We start from the raw sequence: 25,130 nt of genomic DNA, 5'->3' as shown, positions 1-25,130 counted from the left end.
AAAGGATGCATATATGGCTACGAATGACAAGGGAGAGGAGAATTTGATCTTAAACCTCATGCACTGCTTCGAGGTTGGATCTCCTTTTCCTAGTCAATTTTACGAGTCCAGTGAGACGGGTCCCTACTGTACTCTGTACACTTACAGAGCCCTTGGTCAAGTCCTCAAAAGAATTGATGAGGAAGAAAGAGCGAAGAAGGAGGAGGGTGAAGGTGAGTCCCGTCGTAAATCGCTTGATTTCTCTGAGATGGCTGTAGATCTGGTTGCTGAGCCTGGTGAGGGAAGTGCTGTTGTGCCAACTAAGCCTAGATCTAAGAGGGAAAGACCACCCCCAAGAGTTAAGGCTACTAGGAAGGTCGTTCGTGTTGCTCTAAGAAGGATGCGTGGCCTCCCTGACCACAAGTTGATTGTGCTGTCTTCTGATGAGGAGCCTGATGAGGAACCTCCATCCAAGAAACCAGAAGTTCCCTCTTGTTCTGTTCCTGTTGTGACGTGCTATGTGAGGCGGATGAACCGGTGAGTAGCTGCACTCCTAACCCTAACTTGTTTAATTTTTGTTACTGAGTCCCTTTTTTTATGTTGATTGTGTATGCTTGTGACATGAGTTGTTTATGCTGGTTCTGTTATGCACATAGATTTGATTATGTTATGATGGTTTTGTTCTGTTCTGATGTTGGATATGGTTTTGCTGCTTCTGTCCTTTGTATGTTGGATATTATGTTGGATGTTGGTGAGGACTGGGATTGCTTTCTTGTTTGGTTGCCTTCTGTGTTGGATATTCATTAGTTGATGGTCATGTTTGGTTGCCTTCTGTGTTGGATATTGATTAGTTGATGGTCATGTTTGGTTTCCTTCTGTGTTGGATTAATTGTTTTTGGATGTTCTGGTTTGGTTCTGTTTATCATGGATATGATTAATTTATGATGCATGTTATGGGTTGGATAATGATTGGTTGATGTTGTAATCATGGCTTATGGAATATGTGAATTTGATTGTTGAATGATGACCCTAAATGATGGTTTGTTGAGTTGGGTGTTTGGATTGTTGTGTGAAAAATATTCTCAATGATCATAGTGTAGAGAACATTTTGTAATGGAGTTCCCTTCACATGCCCCCTTGTTGTTCTTATTGTACAGTCCCCATTTTAATACACTATAGTGTTGTAATTGAATCCAAATGATGAAGGGACTCCTATGAAATACTATTTGAACAAAGGTATTGTAATCCCCCATATTTTAAAATATATTATAAATGAAATTATATACTCCCTCCGTCCCAAATTACTTGCAACGGTTTGACTTTTTGCACTATTCACACATCTCCCTTTGACCATCTTTTTTAACTATTATATGAAAGTCAATGTAATCATGTAAGATGTTGTTGGGTCTATTTTAATGTATAGTTTCTTAATATAAACTTTTTATAACTTATATAAATTTATAATAAAAGATATCAACGGTCAAACATGTGCATCGGTAAGCGTGTCTAGTCAAAATGTTGCAAGTAAACTGGGACGGAGGGAGTATTATTTATAATATTTACTTGTATTTTTCCGGAATTTAATTTCAAAAGTTTCAAATTATTTTTGGGGTTGATAAACGATTTTATTACAAATAACTTTTTATGAACCTTCCTTCTATAATTTATGTCCAACAAACAAACCAAACCCAGTTTACTTTCTTAATTGACCCATTAATTTAATGAGGCCCAATATCCCTACTTACCCTACTACCCTCTCTCCTATAAATACCCCATTCATCCCCAAAAATTTCCCCACACAAAGGTTATTCTTATTTTCTTTCTCCTTTGTTTTATTAATTTGTGTAATTATAAATACTGATTATGGGTTTTGATTTTATTGTTTGAAATTAATTTAATTAGTATCAAATTATATTTTGATGATTAAACTTTATAATTTCAGATTTTATAAATGTTATAATTTTCAGATTTTGTAAATTTAATAACCTAGGGTTTTTAATCATTGAAAATCATGATTTTAGGGTTTTTATGAACAATCGATTTAGGGCTTTTATAGTAATGATGTTTTGAAATTTTTGTGATTATACTACTAATTAGTTTAACTTAATTCCAGATTATTTTGAACACGTAAATTCGTGTTTTAATGTTTAGATTTTGGTTCGTTAATATTAATCCCGATCAGGTTCTGAACTCATCCGATTTTGACAAAAAAGTAGTGTTTTCCATGTGGAAACAATGTTTTAAGAAAGAGACACTACCTTTGGTAATGAGTACCACCCTCTCGTGGCCAAATTCAGCCTCTACATATGATTTTCGGGCAGTTTTTGATTTTTAACGAAGTTTTTTTTATGCTTAATGTTTATGATTAGTTTTGGGTTTTGATTTTATAGTAAAAAGTTTATATTTTTAGTATCAAAATCATGTTTTTATGTTTTAAACTAATAATTTCAGATTATAATTGTTGTTATAATTTTCAGATTTTATAAGTTTAAAAACCTAGGGTTTCAACTTATTTAAATTGGGATTTTAGGGTTCTTATGACTAATTAAATTGGGGCTTTTGTTCCTATTGTATTTCTAATGCATAATTAACCATAAAAACATGTTTTTAATGAATTTTTAAGGAGTTTTAATCTAAATTATGTTGCTGGAAATTTGGTTAAGTATTAATTTATTATTGTTGCTTGTTTATTTTCTAGGAAGTGATTATTTCTTAGGAGACTTTTAAGTGATTAAAAGTGGCACAAAGGATTGTTTATACGAGGTACGTACATGTCTACTTCGTTGTAAGTAGTATCATGTTTAGGTACCAAAGAAAAGAACTTAGTTTCATGATTAGAGAACACTTGGATGAAAATTGTTTGGTTATACATTTAATTAATTCATGTGCTTATGTTTATGAGACATGTTTTGGTGAATTGATTATGTTTGTATGGAATTATGGATGCAAACATGTTGAATTATATTGGATTAATTGTTTGTATGGAATGTTGATACAGGCATATTTTTATTGGATCGGTTTGTTAACCACATTTGGATTATTAAAGGATTGAAATTGAATGGTTTAAGTGGAGTGAATTTATTAATTATTCCATAAGGTTGTTATTTATTTTATTACTCGAGCATGACTTGTTAGTATGTTGAGTAAAAGTGGATTAAGCCGAAATGGCTAGGTGGGTTGACTATGTTCAACAATTTTGAATAATTTGGAAGTTTAATGGAATTAAAGGTCAACTTGTGATGTGATCACCATTGTCCTAAATAAGATTAAAAGTGAATTGATGTATGATTGTTATGTATGGTCTTCTTGAATGAGTCGGCTATTAATTAAAATTGTAATCACGTAAAGTGAAACATGGATGAGCAATAAAACTCTGGAAAGCGTGCACTTCTAGAGTATTGACAATTATGGGTTGGGGTACACGGTGGTAGCCCGTGGCTTTTCGAGGCTTGTTTGATCAACATGTCTTCTTTTCTTTTGGTATTTACATTTTTATTTTACAATGAAAGTTAGATGGGATCCTAGACTAACTTTGTGAGAATGGAGTCGCCCATTCTTGCATCGCGCTAAACTTTTATTTTAAATGGTCATTTGGGACCAAAATGATTTGGTGGATTGGACAACCTCGTCTATTGCTTACTCCAACTAAATTAATTAAATTAAATATAAAGAGTCAAGTGTTTGGAATTGATTAGCAAGTATGTTGAGTCGATTGAATTGTTTAAGTGTGGAGTCTTGATTAATGAATTTATGTTGTATGTTTATTTACTTTAATTAGTTGAGCATGCTAGGCTTGGTACGTTGTAGCTTGTATGTACTCAGCTTTGCTGATTGCGTGCTTTTGTGTGTTTTCTTTTGGTCATGGCCTTCGCCTTTCAATGACCCTGTGATGATCCAATTATTACACTTGTATTATTGGGGAGCAGTATTGCACAGGTTAGCTTGATGATGTGAAGTTCGGGGATTTGACATATGCATTGTCAAGGGATTGGTGTGATTGAGAGTATTCGTTCTTTGTGTTGAACTTATTTATGTTTTACTATTTTAATTATGTTTTGGGATTTTGGAAATTGGTTTGGTTTTAATAAGGGCCTTTATGGTTCCAATTTGTAAGCTTTGACTTATTGGTTTTCTAAATTATATTATTTTAATATTTAAGTTGGATTTCTGCTGCAAGACTTTGATAAAGCCTTAACGTTTTAACACGTGGCAGTAATATGCCAATGGTTCTCCTCTATTTTTATTTAAAGTAAGTGGTTTGGAAAAGGGAGAATTATTGGGGTGTTACAGGTATAGCTCCACCAATCACTATATTGTGATTGATGTTGAGGTAACCATGTTTGAAGAGTTGTGTATAAAAAAAATTGATCTCCTGATGGATTTATGTGATTAAGTACTTCCATTAACTTGAAAATATGGATACAAAAAGCCTGTTAAAATGCACTAGAACTAAACCAACACTGCCTTTCATGTTTGTTTTAATAACCTAGCATACAAAATACACCTAACCACCTATTGATTGGTTCCAAAAAATAACTAAACAAAAGTGAAATTTAACATAGCATTGTTGACTCCTAAGTGGTTATGTGTGGTAGTGTTTGGTTGTTGTCTGTGTCTCTTTGTAACTAGTCTGCATCTACCTCCATGTCTTCTGTTTTTGCTTCATGATTTCTCTAGGGTGCTGGCCTGAACATTGTGTTAAGATATTCCACAGCTTCCAACACTATACTCCTGTCCACTTCAATCTGATTTTGGAGAATGCCTAAATTCTCCAGCTTTTTCTTGTTCATATGTGGGATTTTGTACTTGTTCCCTCCTTTTGCCTTTAGAATCTTGATCATGCATCTTTGTAATGTCACCCAAATGTACTTGTTTACTTCTAGTTTGAAATTGTTGTAAGACTCAATGACCTTTTCAACAAGCTCATCTACATTCTTTGGAAAAGATTGATATTGCAAAGATTGAATAGATCTAAATAGACCTAAGTCTAACACATTCAAATCTGGTCATTGTGCTGGTTGGAACACAAACTCAATGTTAAATCCATTTGCCTGTGTTGCTGCAATGAATTCTTCATCTCTTGGTACTTGATGTGGCCTTGCATCATCCCACTGTATGACCACATTTTTGGGCAAACTTGCTGGCCATTTTGACACTATTGCTGGTATGACTTTGTTAAGTAACATGTCTCTTACTGCATTTCTATTGACATTTTGAAGTGCTTTTGTGACCATTGTGCCAGCTGGTCTGTTTTTGCTTGACTTCTTTGCCCTTTCTTGCTATGTGAATGGGAATATCCGATATTTCCCATCATGTAAGAGTTCCCCATTTCTCCCATAAAGAGGCTTCCCTATAATGGACATGAACATAGCTTTTAATTTGATCCTCCTTGATTGTTGAGTCATATAGGGATCTTCCTCACTTGGTAGTAGATAAAATCTCCTTTTATCTGGGTTTAGATAAAACTATTTCTCATCAATGTGGATGGCATACTTCATGTCATCAAATGTGGGGTTCTCATTACCTTGGATTGGGTTTATGTGAGACAAAACCTACTTCATTCTTGCAACCTTGTGATCTGATGTCAGTGCTAGCTTGCTGCTTGCTGTGTGTGTTCAGATTCTCCCCTTTTTCTTCAAAAAATGAAGAGTTACATGTGAAATTTTGAGTGCTACAGCATATGATCTTTCTGTCTACCTTAAGTGCAGTGGGACTGACTGTAGGAATTCATCAGAAAATTCCATTGGCTTTGGACATGTCCTGCCTATCTTTTTGGACCTGACATCAATCAAATTCCCTTCTGCCATCTGCCTTTTTATTTCAGTGAAAAGTCTTGTAATTGTTGATTTATGAACCTTGAACTTGATTGATAATTCCACCTTGTAGCCTCTTGGTAGGTTACCATCTTGCATTTTCAAAAGCATTGCATCCACAATCGATCTCTCTCTTTTGATGCATGTTCAGTTGGTTTCTGTTTGGTTGGTGAGTCCCTTCTTCAAACAATGATGCTTGTGTTTCATCTTGTTGAGTTTAATTGTTGTTGTTAATGGTTGTGTCTTCTTCTTCTGCCTCTTCTTGCATGTTCTCATTGTCTGAGTTGTATGCTTCAAAATCTGCATCTTGCATCTGCTCTTCATAATAATAGTACAACTCTGCCATTTCTTCCTCTGAAATTAAGTGATCAATGTCGAAAAAAGGGTCTTCATCTATGTCTGCCATGTCTTCTGTTTGCTGTTTTCACTTGTAGATTGCTGTAGATGGTGAAGGGGGGTGGGCTGATGAAGGTTTTTGATGAGATGATGCTGCCCTCAAGCTGATGCCTAGATGATATGAAGACTAACTTTTGTTTAGCACTAATTTTAGATTAGGAGTAATTTTTTGAGTTTAATGTGGGCTAAACGTATGTAATTTGTGCTAACTTTTGGTGGATTTGATCTATCTTTTGAACAAACATGGTTACGTAATTATTGAGAAGCATTGAATGCTTCATGAATGTTGGAGGCTGCTATTTATAAGCCTCATAAATGCTGATATGAAATCAGAAAACTTGGTAGTTTAGCTTCCTTTTTTTTTAAAGTTAGAAGGAATTTTAAAATTCCCAAATTCAAAATTTTTGTGAAATTTTGGGGGGGGGGGGGTGGGGGAAGAAACCCCTCCAAAAACTCTGATTTCCCCTCCATATTTGCAAGTGGGGGGGGGGGGGAGGACCAGCTTTCTCTCTCCACTCACTTTAATTAACTCCCTTAACTCCCTCTAATCTTTGCCCTCAATCTTTTGCCTTGGTACGTAACCGTAAACTCCCCCAAAGTTGCACATAACTATTAACGGAGGGAGTATTTACAAAACATATAGGAGGGTAAAAATGTAAATTTAGCAAGCTTTTGGAAAAAGCTGACTCTACAGTTGGTACATTAAAAATTATAATGTACCATTATGTACTATTATGCATGTATAATGTACTATTTAGATAGTATTAAAGTATAAGTTATCTAAATAGTACTTTTTGTGTACAATTATCCATGTAGTGGTACTTTTTACCATTCTAAAGGTTGAATATTTTTCCCCAAAATACTTACCACCTGTCACCTATTATACATGTAATGGTACATTTTTCATCCTATATGTTTGCTAAACCAATTAATATATAGAAGCTATGTGCTAAGGGTTAACCCAGAGCACAGACTTACATTCCTCACCTCTTCTCCCTTTTACTCCTAATTTTCCGTTCCTCTATAATTTCCCTTTTTCTCCTAATTTTCCGCTCCTCTATAATTTTTCTTGTAAGGAAACAAGCATAAGAAAACTATTTTACTAGTGTGTTTCCCCTTAATATTATTTTTCACCATAGAGAATCTCTTAGGAAATCAGCTTGGTGTTGTGTTTGATTAATGCGGAACAAATCAATGAAATAATAAGAATGAGAAAACCAATAAAGAAGATAAACAAAAAAACATAAAGATTTACGTGCGGTGGTTCGATCAAGTTAGACGACCTACATTCATTAGTGGGGGATTCAAGAGCTTGTTCACAATAATGGAGAAAAAATGAGAGAATAATATAATGAATCCCAAATGTTAGTGAGTGAACAAAAAGGTGTGATCTAATTGATCATCTGCAGGTCATGTAATAACATAAGAAAACCCTAATGTATTCTCCGAATGAACTCAAATAGTTGAAATGTGGAGAATACCAAATTAGGAAACTATTCCATAAGTTATGCACAAAGACGGGATTGTCGAGCTAGCTCAAGTCTGCCGCAAGCTCCATAAGATCGAGCTATAGCTCACTCAATTGCCTAGAGCTATAGGTTGCTACTGCTATATGTTGATGCATGAGCTATAGCTCATATCATCCCTTTTCCTATGCACTAATCCCTTGAGCTACCTAGCAAGTTATCGCTCATTATTTTGAAACACTGATTCAAGACATATTCCAACATAATCATTTTCAAAAATGGTTTTCCGTCAGAAATAAAATAAGTTAATTCATTATAGTATAGAAAATGAATATTTCGTACTACTAATTTAATTAAATAGTGAATGAAAATAGAATGATGGTATGAAACACAATGTTGAGATATGTGGCGTTGTAGGATGCAAGTAATGCACGTTATCGATCTAAAATGAAAGAAAGACATACACATAAAAGTACATAAGGATACAGCTATACTTTTACAGGATGCCCATTGTCGTGCAACCCAACTGCACATAATATGGGGAACAACTAAGTCAATCATTTTTGTAAATCAATTTAAGTATGATTTTAATTAATTAATTAGTTAGTTAATTAATTCTCACTTGAGTGCTCCCCTTATTCTGTTGGTTGGTTGGTTGGATTGTTTGGAAATTTTGGCTCTGTGGCTCATGTATAAGGTAACCCATGATAATCAATTATGCTACCCACATCACTGTTTTTAGTCATGGTTTTATACCTTTTAGTAGTTATTTATCAAATGTCATGAAAATTAAACCAAAATATTTTAATGCTTACTACTCATATATCTTGTATTAACTATCTATATTATATATTAAAAGGTGTTCTTAAATAAATTTAGGTGTCATTTGACACTCTCCTCGGTTAATCCGATTTTCACTTCATATCTAAAAATATGGTTTAATAATTATTACTATATAAGCATATTGGCATAGAAATCGAAAATGACCAGCCAAACTCGAAATTAACCCAAACATTTACTACCTCCGTCCCCGAAAGAACGACCTATTTGGCCTAATTTTAGTCCCAAAAAGAATGATCCATTTGTATTAAAACACCCATCAATTTGCAATAATATTTGTGCAAAATTAGTTTCCCCATATAAAAATTTGATTTTCCATGTTAGTTTATTACTTTTTCTCTCTATTTTTTACAAACCCTAAATAAATTTATATTTTCAATATAGTTTTACTTCTTTTTATTTAACTTTTTTAATACCTGCGTAATCAACCCAAATTGGTCGTTCTTTTGGGGATGGAGGGAGTAACGTTTTTTCTAGATAACCCGACTTGAATTATCCAATGAAAATCTCTTGTGGAAGACTCGTGTGGACTAAAAGGTCACGTAAAGGAAAGACCTTAGTACAACAAAATCTCCCGATCAACACCTCACGTGCATAAACATTTATCAGATTTTGTTGGGATTGTCATTAATAAATCATGCACTTCTTCTTTCGCCGGCTATGTTTCATGTTTGATGTTTTAGTTGTTTTGTTGTTCCTTTTGATTTACTTTCTCATACTCCCCCTTTATTTGTCCTTCAATCATTAGGTCTATTATATATATATATATATATATTTTTTTTTTGTCAGAAATTATTATTAGGTCGATCTACTAAAAGATCAATTTTAATCAAAAGTATAAACTGATAGTTAGTGCCTATGATTGATTTTTGCTTATATTTATCCTTCAATAATACATTATTACTCACGACCCACATTTGAATATATCGGCCGAAAAGGAGGAGTTTGAAGGGAATTTACGTTGAAAGTCAAAATTAGAAGATATTTGTGTCTAAAAGATGTCATATGATGTGATGAACATTTAAAAAAATTGGAGGATTCAAGTAAATTGAATGTGATTTAAATTGGAGTGATCTATCATAAGGCTCATTTCAAAATATGTTATCATAAAACATAAGTTAACATGTAGTGATGGATCATAAGCCTCATTTCAAAATGTAGATACGTTATGAGATATGATAAATATCTGCATACAAAACAAAACAAACAAATAAACAAAAAAAATATAAATAAAAAATCATTGATTTAGAATATATTTTATATATTTGTCTATAATGTCTAATGCTTCATATGTTTCAATGATATTGCAACAAGCTAAAGGATGAAATTAAACATCTTAAAACATATTTTATATGTTAAATATTTATAAGTGTATAAGAATTAATATTATAAAAAGTTGATGTTGTGAAAGTAGTTTATGAGACGAAAATAACACGATTGCGCATGTTTATATTTTGCTTAATGTATAAATCATATTATATGGTCAAACAAGAGTGATGAATAATGCAAAAGTCCGATTGTTGCAATATTATCGGAAGTTCAGAACGGAAGAAGTATTATCAAGATCTTTAGCGAAACTGCTAGAACTAGAACAAATTCCATTTCTATTTTGATCTATTATAGATGTTCTGGGACACTAGGAAGTTATTAATCTACTAATACACCCGCTCAGAACAATCATATTGTTTCCATACACACGATCGTTTGTTTTGGACCTCGAAATTTTGTTTCCAATGACTTTCTTATTTCTTTTTACTTATACCTTCACCGAGTTGTATATATATTCTTCTAACCTAATAATTTCTTTAACTCTTCCATGATGTAGCAACATGCCAACATATATATTTATATATTTGAGAAAGTGATATCGCGACACTGGGGAGGATTATACTTCCCAAAGCATACCTTAAATATACTTCGTATATCCTTATTAGTAAACAATGGTAAGTGTCAGTTGGTGCTTTGTTTAAAAGATATGCAACAAGCCATAATATACGCAAAATCATTACTAGTGAAAAAAACCTAATTCAAAGAAGGAAAAAAAAAAGTTAGCCCTGTTCTCTGTTCACCTTATTTCCACTTATTTCAGGGTTAATAAGTTCAGATAAGGGTTAACAAGGCCTTGTTCTGTTCCCCTCATTTCCACTTATTTTAGGGTTACTAAGTTCAGATAAGATAAGTTCAGGAAAAATAAGTTCAGATAACTTCTGATAAGTTGTGATAAGGGTTAATCAGGGCCACCAAGTTTAATTTATAACTAAAATAAGTTCTATTGAAGGCTAATAAGTTCAGATAAATTTAGATAAGATCAGATAAGTAAAAATCAGGTGAATAGAACACACCCTAAGTTAAGATGCGAGTTAATAAGTTCAGATAAGTTGTAATAAGGATTAATCAGGGCTACCCAAGTTTAATTTATACCTAGAACAAGTTTTAATAAGGGCTAATTTAATAAGTTCAGATAAGCAAAATTCAGGTGAATAAAACGCATCTAGCTTGAAACATTTGGAAAAGCATTAAGAGACGAGGGGAGTATAAATGATGACACATATACGAGTATTACCGAATAATGAATTTAAGGTTGAAGAACAAGGTGGAATTGTAGTTATAGCCAAGCTAGGTAGGAGTGTTGATTAAAAATCCCAACAACTTGTAACCATGATTTCAAAACTTGGTACATTCCCTCTCACACGCGAAGTATATGGTATGACATAATTGGCAAATTGTAAATAATGTCGTCTAACAACACTTGATATTTCTCAATTCTCATGATTGATGATTCCTATCATTTCTCACCTAACACATGCTTCACGTAAACAAACTACAATGTGTTTGTGTTTTGTTGCAGGAATAAACGATGCAATTAGTAAAATGCACTTACCTTATGTATTCGTGCATGCATGTATCAATATGCAGACGATATATGTGATGATGATTAGTGTTTCTTTTAAAAATTTAATTTTTGTCTATTTTTTTATTAGGGTTTTGATCATCCATATATCTATTGGTCGTTTGGTATGTACATATATATTATTTCGGTATTATTACCATTATAATGACAATATATACCATAGGAAAACTAACTTGTAACATTTGATGGCACACTTCAATACTTCATAACACGTGTAAAGGAGACATGCATGGATGAATTGAAGTTGAAATAGTCTTAAGGTATAGCAATTGTTTGAGTTAAAAGTCCACCTATTTCGTTTGATAGAAATAATTAAATGCAAGGCTAGGGTTATATACTTCATGCATGGAGGAGGATTTAGATCTCTATGGTATAAACATTAAAGATTTAATTAGGATAAACCTAATTATCATTGAGTGTATAAATTTACAATCAATAGATAAAATTATTTTGATTCATTACCTAAATTGGTAATGATATTAGAGTTTATAATTATGAAATTAATTTGTACAAATTTAATTTTGGTGCCTCAAAGTTAGGACAAAGTTTTGCATGGCTTAATGTATGCATGAGCTTGTTTCTGTCGTAAAATGGGAGTATGAGCGTTCTTCAACAACTCAAGAATAATGATTTATTCCAATATAATTTTACGCACTACCAACCTAGTAATATATGTCTCCATTTACAATGGAATATTGAGAAAATATGACAATTAAGGGTCGGATGTGCTTATTATGACACAACATGACCAAAAAGCTCATCAAATACTGAATCATTGTCTTATGTTTTGTTGTATTAGTTTATCAATTGTAAAAATAAAAGGGAGAGTTCAATATCAACCGGGCCTAAAACTGAATAATAATTTAAGATTTAATTTTAATTTACTTATGTATTTTTTACTATATTTAAGTTCTTATGTACAGACATGCCAACACAAACCTCCCAAATTAATTATAATTATCCAATAACGTTTGAGACATAACCCTACACTAATACCAATTATTTAACTAAAGAACAGGTTATGATTGTGCGCAATATAGATGATTGTATGAATCAATGAATAGTTATATAACTAATATTCTTGTATCTCTTAAATCAAACATGATTAAAGTGTATCCTAATCTCGCAATCTTAGTATGGAATGTTAGTTCCCCATAATTTTATAGTTTAGTGACAGTTACTTCCGTTACATGGTGTACAAATCAATTGGACCAACTCAAGCACATACGACAAAATCTAGACATTAAAAAAATACAAAGCAAAGTAATATTATATGAATTTGATAATAATTTAATAAGCTTAATTGTGTTATAAATTCCTACAAAACGCGGATGTGTACGGTTGTCGATAGTGAATTATGGAGACCATGACATTGGCTTCCTTCCAACCACGCGATTTTGTAGAATAAGAAATTGGATCAATACTTGAATATTTTAAGTATAAATAAGCTATAAAATATTTGATAAAAGCATATTTTTGGAATCTCTTGTTTATTTCAACACTAAGTAACTAATGGATAATTCTCCTAAAAAAGGGAAAAACAAATAAAAAGGGCATAATATTTAAATGGATAAGAGGAAATTATGCTAAATTTGCCCATAAAAAAAAAAGGAAAGTGCTTTTGTAAAGAATTATTAACAAATATAGTACTTGATCAATCAATCTAGTTTTTGGTGTTTAAAGAGCCTTGAAATCGGGAGGGAAGCTCTAACCACTTGAGCTATCCCTCACTCTCATCAATGTAGTTCAATGTTACTCCATATCTTTATGTTTTTGTCACTAACCATTGAGTAAAATTGCGTACGTAGATTAAAAAAAATAAAATAAAAACTAATGCAAAGTATGTTGATAAACTTTATTTTTCCCCAAGTCATCCACATTTTAAATTAAAATTATTATAAACATGCTTTTTTATTAGATTTAATCTCACGACCTCAAGATTATAACACTACCATCTTAAAAAATAAAATATGAAATTTTAGATGTTATTCCTGAAAAGTAAAATTTTAACAAGTGAAGATTATTCAAAATTCTTTCTATTAAGTACAATCGATGTGCTAATCCATTAGAAAATTCCAAAGATAAGCGATATAGGAATAAGCGATATAATTTAAATGCTAGAGGTTCAATTCTTGTTAAACCCTTCAATTTTTTCAGCTAAAATTTGCAAGAAATGAATCAATGCTAAGAAAGAATAACCAAATGTTAGAAAACTTCGGATCACTCCTATAAACTATTACTTGTAAAGTCAAGAAAATCAAAGCCAAATAAAACATTCTTATTAAGTTACTCAAAATTTTCCATATATTTTGACATATTTTAATTATAACATATCATCAATATCAGAAAAGTTGCCCTTGAACTGCACGTAACCTCCAATTGAAATGGAAAATTGCTTTTAACGTATGCAATTGGGTTAACCATTTACTTATTATAGTAATAAACTAATAATTAACCTCATAAATAATTAAAATTTGCCACAATCATCCCAACAAATTGGCTTTAATCAATATTATATATCTATATCAATTCTAAACCACTTTTAATAAAGTATATTATTACTAATAGTGGATGTTTTTGTATATTAGCAAGTTTCCTTACCCCCATCCACAAATTAACCACCAATTAATAAGATTAATTAACATTAATCATATGTAATTATTTATGTCAAAACTACCATAATATATTTATTGGACCACAAAGGGGACCATAAACACATCTAGTACTTTGATTCATGTCCCACAACAATGATCCCAACATTATTTTCCAAATTAAACCAAGATTCATTCCCAATTTAAGTACATTCATCCTACTACTCTCAAATGAGACAGCCTGTTTTTTTTTATATTTAATTTATCAACTATCCCATAATTATTTTTAAAATATTCCTCTTTATATCTTTGTTTTTGTTCAAATAATTATTAACAACAAATTAAAAAATTCCACCCTTCATAAATATATTCATTATTATATTTTCATTCTATATGTATATATATATATACAAAACCCTTATCCTTTGCAACAAACAAAAACTTTTCAAAACCCTCAAATTTTTTTCTCAACAACAAAAAACTCAAATCTACTTCTCTCTCTAAAATAAACCATGACTCATATGTTCAAGAAACAAAATAGTAGTAGCATGTTAACCCAAACAACAACCGCAGGAGCCTTAGCCATGCATAGAGACTCACGTGTGATCACAAAAGTCCAACCCAAAATCAGAATCATCCATATATTTGCCCCTGAGATCATCAAAACCGACGTCGCGAATTTCCGGGAGCTCGTCCAACGCTTAACCGGAAAACCCGACGCCGGGGGCAGCAAAGGCAAAGGCAAAGGCAAAGAGAAAGGCAAAAAAGTCAAAGCACTCGAGGCGGCCGAGGCCGGACCAGGGTGCAACAACAACAAAGGGAGTAACAATATAAGCACAAAGTTGGAAGTAATGGTAGGAAGTGGATCATCTTCATCACCATCTTCATCATCTGATCAACAAAATCATAGTAATAATAATAATCAAGAAGCTTGGAGATTAAATGGAGGAGATCATATAATAAATTCATCTGGTGGGTATTTAACTGGATTTAGTGATTTAGATTATAGTTTTGATTTTAATAATTTGTTTCATTTGGGGGCTGCTGATGGTTCTTCTCATCTTAATTCTATTGCTGAAAATACTCCTCTTTCTTATAGAGGGTAAAATTGGAAACAAAATTTTTCAAAAAAAAAAAAAAAAAAAAAAGATTGACTTTTGAAAAAAAAAAAATTGACTGGTTTGCTTGTTGGGTTAAATATAATTACTGATTGGTGGGAAATTCCTAGTCGGGTTTATTTGATCTTATTTTATTTTATTTTTGTGGGATTAAGAGAGCGCGATTTGATTAACGTTGTCGGGTGAGAAGATTAGGAAGTTGATTGTGGTTTAATTGTCTGATTACTCAAGGTTTTTTTTGACAAATGGGTGGATTATGTAATTGTAATTGTAATTTTTTAGGGGATGAGGTTGTTAACTTGTTACTATTAACTTATGATTATTAATATTATTTGATTTTGGTCCCTCCAATATTATTGAGTCTATTGTAAATATATGTGAGGGATTTATAATTTGACATGATTGATGAAACTATATACATGAGAAATGCCTTTACCTATTGATTTTGATTTTATGATTATTTTTAATTTTAGTTTTATTTTCTCTATCTTTAATTTCTCTCTCTTGAAATAATAATGTTTGAGTATCACATGTCTAAGCCATGTTTATGATGGTGTCACAATTCACATGCAATAGAATAATGTGTACGTGCAATTGTTACTGTATAATTCAACAATTTTACAACAGAATTTGTGTTTGTTCATCATCACATGAGTTTTGGCTCTTAGCTTTCGTTTACATAGTAAAAATGTCAAAAGAATTAGGTTAAAAAAAAAGGGAAAATTCATGAATTTATTTCATTATGAGTTAAAATTAAAAATATCAAGAAAAGTAAAATATCATAATGTAGCATTACTCTTTTCCATTTTAGGGTTTGATAAACACATATTTGAAGGTGGGAAACGGAATCATTGAGCACCGATTTTGAGATGACAAATTTGGTAGTGTTTCTTAAAATCCGTGTCCGCGAATGTGAAGATAATGATTCTAACAATGTTGTGATTTTCATTTTCTAAATCATAATCGGCATAATTTGATTTTAGATAAAATTATTGATTCATAAATAATCAATAACATAAATATTGAGATAATCGACTGATCATATTAACCATTCATGATCGATGTTGTTCTAAATAATAGTTGTTAGGTATAGGGCAACAAAACTGGGGCAACACCAATTGTGAAACTTGTTGTGCCCTGTGACTAATCAGCAAAAGTATTGTTTGATTCACTTGTCTAACCACTTTCAAAACTCCTTAGGCCATGTACTTTGTACTTCCTGCTTACCAAAAACTTAATGATATAACCGTCAATATGTCTTTGATAATACATCGATTTATGTTGTGCTACTACTACTTTCTTTGTATGACAATTTTCTACCATGAAAAGAAATTAACACATATAATTGTAATACCTCTCATGATTGCTTTTAAAGGAGTTTAATATACTACTCATATTAATAAAATGCATCTTTCTTTTAAGGTTTGTTCCGATTTACTGAAAACAACTGAACCGAACTGAACTAAATAGAGTTAAAATGAATTGTTCAAGAGAGAAGAAAATTATGAACTGAACTGAAATTAAACTGAACAGGACAGACACTAACAAAACTCATATGTTAAGATACTTATCACTTAAGTGTGCTTAGCTGGGAGCAGTCTTATGATGGGTGACCTCCTGAGAAGTTTTTTCGAGGTGCTCATAAGTGAGCACAAAAATGTACGGAATGACTTGTTTTACTTTGTGAGGACAACAATTGGCCCTTAATATGCATTTCGTGACAATAGGCCTCTCCCGGGGTTGGGGTGTTACAATAATCCAATACACTACTAATTAGTACCCATATGAAAATTAACCAGTTTGAGAATATCAACCAGTTGTGCCATGCATGCACATAGAGATTATATGTCCTAGTCATTGTAAAATAGGGTTGCCTATATATCATGCACCAATCATTTAATTCAAATTTTAGGACAATAAGTAGTTGTTTACCTATAAACCACAAAAAAAATAAAATTAAAAAAAAGTACTAATCTGGTGTAGAGATATACTAAATTTTTTTCCAGATAACTAGAATCGATTATATATTTATATTATAATTATAATGAAATGTAAATTTCATTTAATAATCGTGCATGGAAGTAGTGAATTTACTCATGATCTATGTTTAACAACTTCAACTCCAACATGTCCGGATACTCCCTTCTTTATTAATAGTTCCTAACTGGAGAAGCACAATCTGCTCCTTAAGATTCCTAATTCTACACCTCAATTATTATATGAATGTTTTTTTTTTTTTTTTTTTTTTTTTTTTTTTTTTTTTTGTGTGTTTTTCTAGAGATAAGAAAAAGATGTTTTAAATGTACATTTTGCCAACTATAATGTTGTGCAAATAAAAAGCAACGCATTTTGTGAGCGGTTGGCCAAATACACAATGTGACTACTTGTAAAAGAACAAAGTAATTTGTATAACACTGACTGAGTAGTTCCTATAATACTGTCTAAATAACCCCTATAACAATGATCGAATAACCCTTATAACACCAACGAAATAGCCCATGTGACTCTGACCGAGTAATCCTTATAACACTGACAAAATAACCTCATGATGACCGATCACACGGTGTGACCATCCACATATAATTCTTGGTGAATAAAAAGAGGTTATTTTCTATTAAGATGGTAAAAAAAAATTGTTTTACAAATTTTGATTCACAACCAAATTAAGCTCTAGTAATTTCAAATAAAAAAATAAGTTTCAATAATTAATATTTATATAATTTTGAATTACTTGTATAAAAGATAAGTAAAATTTAGGTGGATAAAAATATCTCACATACTGTCACTATTATATATACAGGTTAGCATATCATGTTCTCAAACACTAATAAAGGGAATATATACATAAAGATGCATATTTCTTTTATCACATAATTTATTCAATTAGAAATATTGTTTGTGTGACTATAGTGTATACCGCATGATCATACCTGTATTAGCCTAAAATTGTGTTGCATAAGCTTAGTTTCTTCATCTAGTACATATCATAAGATTTGTTACACGCACTTTGCTTTTACTACCTCCATTTCATATTAATTACAATTTGGGTATTATTTATGAGATATAAAATATTTTAAACAAACAACTAATACGAAACGGAGGTTGTACAACAAGATAACAGGTCTTCCTTCTCTAAAAACAATTTTATTGACTGGTATAGTGGTATGTTGTAAATGCTAAACTCATTGGTGATTTAAAATCAAGAATATTTAATTTTAGACTAAAAATGAAATATTACCTAACAATGCAACCTAGGGAAATAGTATATACTTCAAATTATGCAATGTGAGATTACTTATTTGATTGTTTCTACAACTAGGTACTCAATTAGTGTATTAAGGGTCTGTTCTCTTACGTTGAAATTCAGTTCAGCTCAGTTCAGTTTAGTTCAGCTCAGTTCAGTTCAATTCAGCTCCTAATTTTCTTCTCTTATAAAATATTCATTTCAGTTGAATTCAGCTCAGTTCAGTTCAGTCCAGCTCAGTTCAGTTCAGCTCAGTTCAGTTCAGCTAAGTTCAGTCAACGAGAACAGACCCTAAATTTAGTTTTATGAACATCGTCAAATGTTCTTCTTATACTAATCAAATATGTACGTACACGTACTTGATTATTATCTTCTTGTTACATAAAATAAAATAAAATATATAAAATCCTTAGCTTATATCACAAGTTTGACGAAACTTTCACGTTGCAATTTCACTTTCATTTTCTGACATAATATTAGATAATCATTTTCCAATAATTATATGTAACTCATATCATCCTCATCTTCTCTTCTCTCTTTTAACTCATTCAGTCGGTTCTTCGGCGTCACATCAATGATGTAAACAAGCTAGATAAAACTTTTACTATTGTAGTTGAGTTAGTATTACATACTTCTAGATCATGGTACTCCATATCAATTATTATTGAATTATTTTGTCTAAATCTAATGTTATTTTGCTTAAATTTTGTTTTATTTTATTAAAATAATATATTATTTACTCATTTATTTCAACATGTATTAAAAAAAATGCAAGTATAACATAACATGTAATAATTTAAGATTAACATATATATAAAGTGAAATAATAAGAAATTCATATTAAAATAACATGAATTTTATAAGCCTAGTAGATTATAGTGAAATTATCGATGTTGAATATAAAATAATAGCATGTAAATAAATAAAATGTACTTATTTCAAAATAACATATATATAAATTAAAATAATAAGAAATTCACATCAAAATATGTAGTAACATAAATTTTATAAACCTAGAGCACCTTACGCATGGTATTCAAGACTAAATAGAATTGCGTTTTAGTTTTGTCCTATATTACGAAGTAATTGACAAATGGTATACAAGATTAAGATAGAATTGCGTTGTAGTTTTGTCTTATATTACGAAGTAATTGACAAATTTTGAGTTTTACTAAAACACTTTTTGACTAATTTTTATGTGTAAAGATAAAACATAGTTACGTGAGATTTTATCATAATCATCTTATTGTGTTGAAAAATCCATTGTAACCTATTTGTTAGTGTCTCACATTGGAGAAAGAGGAAAGTTAATTCCAATTTATAAGGCATAAGAATTATTGTCAATCGGTATTAGTATGGAATCTCCTTAGCCTTGTTTAATCTGTGAACCATTGTTCGGGTTGCCCAGACTCATTTCATATATTATCTCGAAATCTAACCCATTGAATATTTTATAATTAAATACTCATCTTTTTTTAATTTTACTTTAAAATAATTAGAAACATTAATCATTAAACATGTTTGTTGATATAAAGGAAACATATCAACTAAAAAAAATAGAGGATGTATATTTTCCAAATTTATGCTCAACATAAATATTATATGTAAAATACTACTATAATAATAATCCTTATTAGAGTTAATGCAAACAAGATATAAGAATTTATTTATTTATTTATTTTTAGGAAAGATGCATAGTCTTAACTCTTAAGGATTGAAGAATTTGTGAATATAATTTGCAAATACAACTCCTCTATTAATTAATCTTCATATAGGAAGATCAAAACGTCTATTTCACTTTGTCACATAAATTAATGTGCAATACGGCGTGCCTTATTGACAAAATGTGCATGTCAATTAGTTTATTAGTGTTTACTTTAGTTTTTCTTTCTTTATTCTTATTCTTTTTGACATAAGCATGCAAGGTTTGTGTGGAATAATAAGTATACACGTAGTATATACTCAAAAATCCCATTTAAGCATGCAAGGGTTGTGTGGAATAATAAGTATATATTATGACAATTATCCCATTTTTCCAACTTTTCTCAACGATCCTTCAAAACTTCTCTTTTATTTAACATACACTGCTTCATCTGATCATATTGAAACCCGTTACCTTAAAAGTAACAATAAATGAATGTATAAATTTTTCAAGACGACGTACTTTTCATTGTATCTATCCACATTGATATAAGGGTTTTTTTTATCTGTATATTACTATACGTATATGAAAGTGTAGTAAAAAAACGGATTAACAAAGAAAAGGCAAGATTAATTAGAATCTTGCAAGGGATTAAGAAAAAGGTTAAAGGGCTCCAATAAATAATACTCGTAATATAATAACTTAAAATTTATTGGCTACGTATGTCCATCTTATGCCACAATGCAATAGGCCATAACGCCATAGGGTCAAATATTCTATAATATTGTAATTAGTTGAGAAAGAAAGAGGCCAATCAATTTTAACTCAACTACATTCTGTTTATGATTAATTAATTGTTGATATTACTTATTTATTTATTTATTTTTGATAGGGATATTAATGTATTTTAAATCCACTTAATACATGAATTTATGACGTCCACTACTATGATTTTTTTAATGAAGAAAATAACAGTTTGCAGTTGGTTAGCAATTTAACAAATATTTTAATTAATTAAGTCAACTGCGATATCCAAAGTCAACTTTTAATACAAATTGCTATGTGGCAACTAACACAATCTGAGCTGTTAAGTGTTGACAAATTTCTAACTAAATTATTTTTGTTTCGGCTGAAAATTGAAATTCAAACCGCCCATTCCACCGTTTTAAAGGCAAATTTTATCCAACAGGCCTTATTTTTAATGAATTATTATGTATGTACAACGTATATCAAAGATAAATTTAGCCTCTTTTTTGAATAGCTCTTTTTGTTTCATTACTTATAAGTTTTTTCATCCAATAAATCAATAATATATTATTTAACATAATTTTACAACTATAACCTTTATATTAGTTGAATTGTACTCGTTATAAATAAGAGTATAATAGTACAAACATATGTAAAATCAATAATAAACAATCATTATATTAGGAGTTTGTGATAATTTTCGCATAGTTAAAATGTTTAAATATGTGACTATTACTTTGGAACAACTAGTTTTTTTTTTTTAAGGATTGTTGCATATAATACAAGCCGCACGTCAACTAATAGGTGGTTTATATAAGGATGTTGGTTTAACAAACAATGAACAAGGATGTTGGCTTAAGTTGCTACTTTCTTAATCCGGTTACTATTTTTAGCTATTGTTTATATATAGATTAGTTAGTTTAATGCATCTAAACGTAAGATCAAATAATCATGCCTAAGGCCATTGACTATATATTTTTAATTGTTGTTGTCAAACTAATCACTTAAACTAATTAGAGTTCAAAACAGTTTTGTTGAATCGTATTGAATTGAAATATAAGTAATAACTACCAAAGTCATATGATATATTATTGATCTAACTAAATTAATAGCAGCTAATAAGTTAATTAATTTGCCTAATCCACAATTTAAGTAATCATAACAAGACACTAATTTAGTAATTTATGCCTCATCCGTCTTAATTAAAGTACATAAAAGGCGTTTAAATAATGAAATAAAATAATAAAATGATAGCAAGTGATTAACTATGTAAGTAGGAAATTGGCATGAATTAGAGGTGTATTCTTCAGATTTTGGACCAAAAGTTAAAAAAAAATATAGAAGAATTTGATTTAATATATGATGCTAACTAAATTTTAAATCAGTGATTTCTTTTGTTTTCTTAACACATTTTTGCTTCTTCAAGATCATTAGAAGTTTATCAACACAACCTGTAATTTAGATAGTAACATAAGCGGCTATCTCTAAAGTTATGGCAAATTTTAAACCATGTTTAGTTTCGTCGTGAACTCAAAGTTGTGGTGTTGTTTTAGACCATCCTAGGCGCGCTGTACTTATATACCTTTACCAAGAGCAAACTAATTCATACTCGCTTAGGACACTTTGCTACCGGAAACTTATCTTCTAGTTGTCTTCGCCACAAAAACAATGCTGCTTCAATCCACTTGGGGTTCACCAGAAACTTACTCCCTCGGACAGCCCAAAGAGACTTCTCAGTGCCACCGTCTGTTGAAACAACATGGGTGACACTGGAGTCAAGCTCAGTCGAGCATGTAGCTCCTAACTCTTCTGCGATCTTCCACAAACGATGATTAGCAGCAACGAAATTCCTAGGAAAAACTGCACTAAATACTATCTTACAATCTCTGAGAACCTGTCTTTTATTTGTTTTAAGCACTTGCCTAGCATCTCTAACAGAGACATATTGAGGATTAATGTAGAAAAAGTCATGGTGTATCCTGGTAAGAACGCGCAGTATGGTTGCAAGTGCTCCATCAAACTCATCCTCATCTCTCTTCAATTGAGCAAGAGACTTGCAATTTTTGTAACCCAATTCACGAAAACCCGATGAAAAGTAAAAATATCTGTCCATTACTATCAGATTATCTTTGTTGCTCTGCCAAATAGCTTCTGTATCATCAAGAACTAAGCCTAATTTCTCTGGTACTTGTAAAACATTTAGTCCTTTTCGATCTTGGTTAGGGCAGTCATCTCGCGATATTATTCTTGTTTGAAAGTATTGATTTTCAGGATCAAGAAGCTTTGCCATCTCTAAGGCATAAGCGCGATCCCCCATCGTGTATATATACATCTCAAACATCTTATTCGCTTCTTGCAAAAACTTATGAACAAACGGCCTCAACTTCGTCATGACCCCTAATTTATCTAGTATAAACAAGTCATTATTCGGAGAATTTTGAGTCGTCCTAGTTTTCAAGTATTCCTCATCCAAATCTAGTTTATCTAATCGAGTTGAATTAAGCAATGTATGATCTAAATCAAGGACTAGATATAATTTCTTTTGATTCAACAACGAGCCAACTTTTGAATTATCGTGAACACGAAAATTAAAATTAACAGGGTTGTAATTAAAAGGCGCAAGCAACGTCTTACCACAAGATAAACAACAATTGTTCATCATATTTAGATGCAGACATGGATTCAACATGTAATTTGTTTTTTGTCTTTTGATCCTTTCGCCTCGATTATTAGTAATAACAAAATCTACAATAGGAGCGAAATTATTAAAACCTTGATTATTACCGAAAACATGATCAGAGATTGGAACAGGAAAACTCAAAATATGATCGTATTTTAGAGCAGAATGATTCATAATTTGGGTGGTCATTGTTGATTTATTTGCTTGCTTAAAATTTTTTGAGAAAAATCGCCAGAAAAGAAATAACAAACGTACAATACCAATAAACTTGTGTTATATAAAAGTGTTGGGAGCTAAATAATTAGGTTAATATAGGAAAAGAGATAGCCGACTTTCAACCGAACACGTTTTTTCTGCCAAAAAGAAGGAATTTAAGTGCAAGTACACAATAATTTGATTTCCTTTAGGATTAAGATATGTATAACTAATTAATTACTATCTTTATTTATTTTTTTATGTTAAAAAATATACTTGTATTTTTTTTTCAATATCTTGCTCAATAAGGATGAAATTAATGGAAAGTTTTGTTGGTTGGTATTATCTTTTCTCTATATTCTAGAGAGTATAAAAGAACTATGTCTATCTTGTTTTTTTTTTTTTATTAAAAATAATTATGTCTATCTAAATTGCCTTCTTTTTTTCTTTTCTTTTTTTTTTTGAAGACTCTATCTAAAATGCCTAAAATATGACCATATATAAAGATTAAAAAAAAGTCACACGCTAAACAAAAATACTACCCCGTAATGGTTATCTGCAATTTTGGAGTATTATTTGTGAGATATAAAGGGTTTGTTCACTTCAACTTAATTTCAGTTCTGTATAGTTCATTTCAGCTCCAATCAGTCAGTTAATCTCCAATTAGTTCATTTAGTTTAGCTCAGTAAATGTGAACAGGCCCAAAATATTGAAAATTTAATCAAGCTTGATTTTCAATCTCATTATTAACGAAAAATTTAATAAATTTGTAATCTAAATTGAAATAATGTAAAAATTAATTCAAGAAAATATGGAAAGAAGAAAATTGGAAACACTGACATTCAATAACTATTTTAGGATTTGACCATCACCTTAAAAGTTGTGTTGACAAATAAATTGATATAAATTTTTGATAAATTATGTTTGTAACTTATATTTGAAGTTATTAGGTAAAAAAAAAAAAAAAAAAAAAAAAAAAAAAAAAAAAAAGGTAATTTTATCAGATTAGTAGGGTTATACTGTAAAGTTAATTAAACATTTAAACCTATAAAATACGAGTACTCCATAAGGAAGGTGTTTCAGTGTTTGGTACCAAAGGTACTTTTTTTTCTTTTCTTTTTTTTGTTTTTGAGGGGAACCAAAGGTAACTATTCTGAAACAATAGTACTACTCCATACCAAACACTGATTTGGCTCCATTTTCAGTGTTTTAACTCTTTTTTTTTATATATATAAAAAAAAAAAAAAAATAGTACTCCGTACCGAACACTGAGTTGGCTCCATTTTTCAATTTTTTTTTTTTAATAAATAAAATAAAAATCCTTAATTTTTATGTCAGTGGTAACTCTTCTTCACTTTAAAGGTCAGTGTCAATTTTCTGAGGTCTGACAATCTAACTTGGGTATTACTACGGAGTAGCACTCAACTTTAGACCAAAATCAAAATCCAGCTCATAATAGACTTCGTAGTTGGATCTGATACTTAGACAACACATATCCAAGACCACAA

The 25,130-nt window shown here is 30.8% G+C and overlaps 2 protein-coding genes and 1 long non-coding RNA gene across 3 annotated transcripts; 2 read left to right on the top strand and 1 right to left on the bottom strand.

The window, feature by feature from the left end:
* Positions 1-1,182: 1,182 nt before the first annotated feature.
* Positions 1,183-4,343, top strand: LOC110689557. Its single transcript, XR_002504917.1, has 2 exons — positions 1,183-1,215; positions 4,270-4,343. It is a non-coding gene; the product is annotated as an uncharacterized LOC110689557 (long non-coding RNA).
* Positions 4,344-14,409: 10,066 nt separating this feature from the next.
* On the top strand, positions 14,410-15,568 carry LOC110689243 (VQ motif-containing protein 25-like). The gene has a single exon (XM_021865975.1). It carries the CDS (start codon positions 14,509-14,511, stop codon positions 15,100-15,102), a length of 594 nt encoding a protein of 197 aa, XP_021721667.1. The 5' UTR covers positions 14,410-14,508; the 3' UTR covers positions 15,103-15,568.
* A 6,696-nt stretch (positions 15,569-22,264) lies between these two features.
* On the bottom strand, positions 22,265-23,409 carry LOC110689481 (RNA polymerase II C-terminal domain phosphatase-like 4). Its single transcript, XM_021866268.1, has one exon. It carries the CDS (start codon positions 23,407-23,409, stop codon positions 22,351-22,353), a length of 1,059 nt encoding a protein of 352 aa, XP_021721960.1. The 3' UTR covers positions 22,265-22,350.
* Between the last annotated feature and the right edge of the window lie 1,721 nt (positions 23,410-25,130).

The sequence above is a fragment of the Chenopodium quinoa genome, unplaced genomic scaffold (assembly GCF_001683475.1).
Source record: "Chenopodium quinoa cultivar QQ74 unplaced genomic scaffold, ASM168347v1, whole genome shotgun sequence".
In the NCBI taxonomy this organism is placed as follows: domain Eukaryota; kingdom Viridiplantae; phylum Streptophyta; class Magnoliopsida; order Caryophyllales; family Amaranthaceae; genus Chenopodium; species Chenopodium quinoa.
Note: the sequence above shows the minus strand (reverse complement) of the source record. Positions and strands in the feature narration are given on the sequence as shown.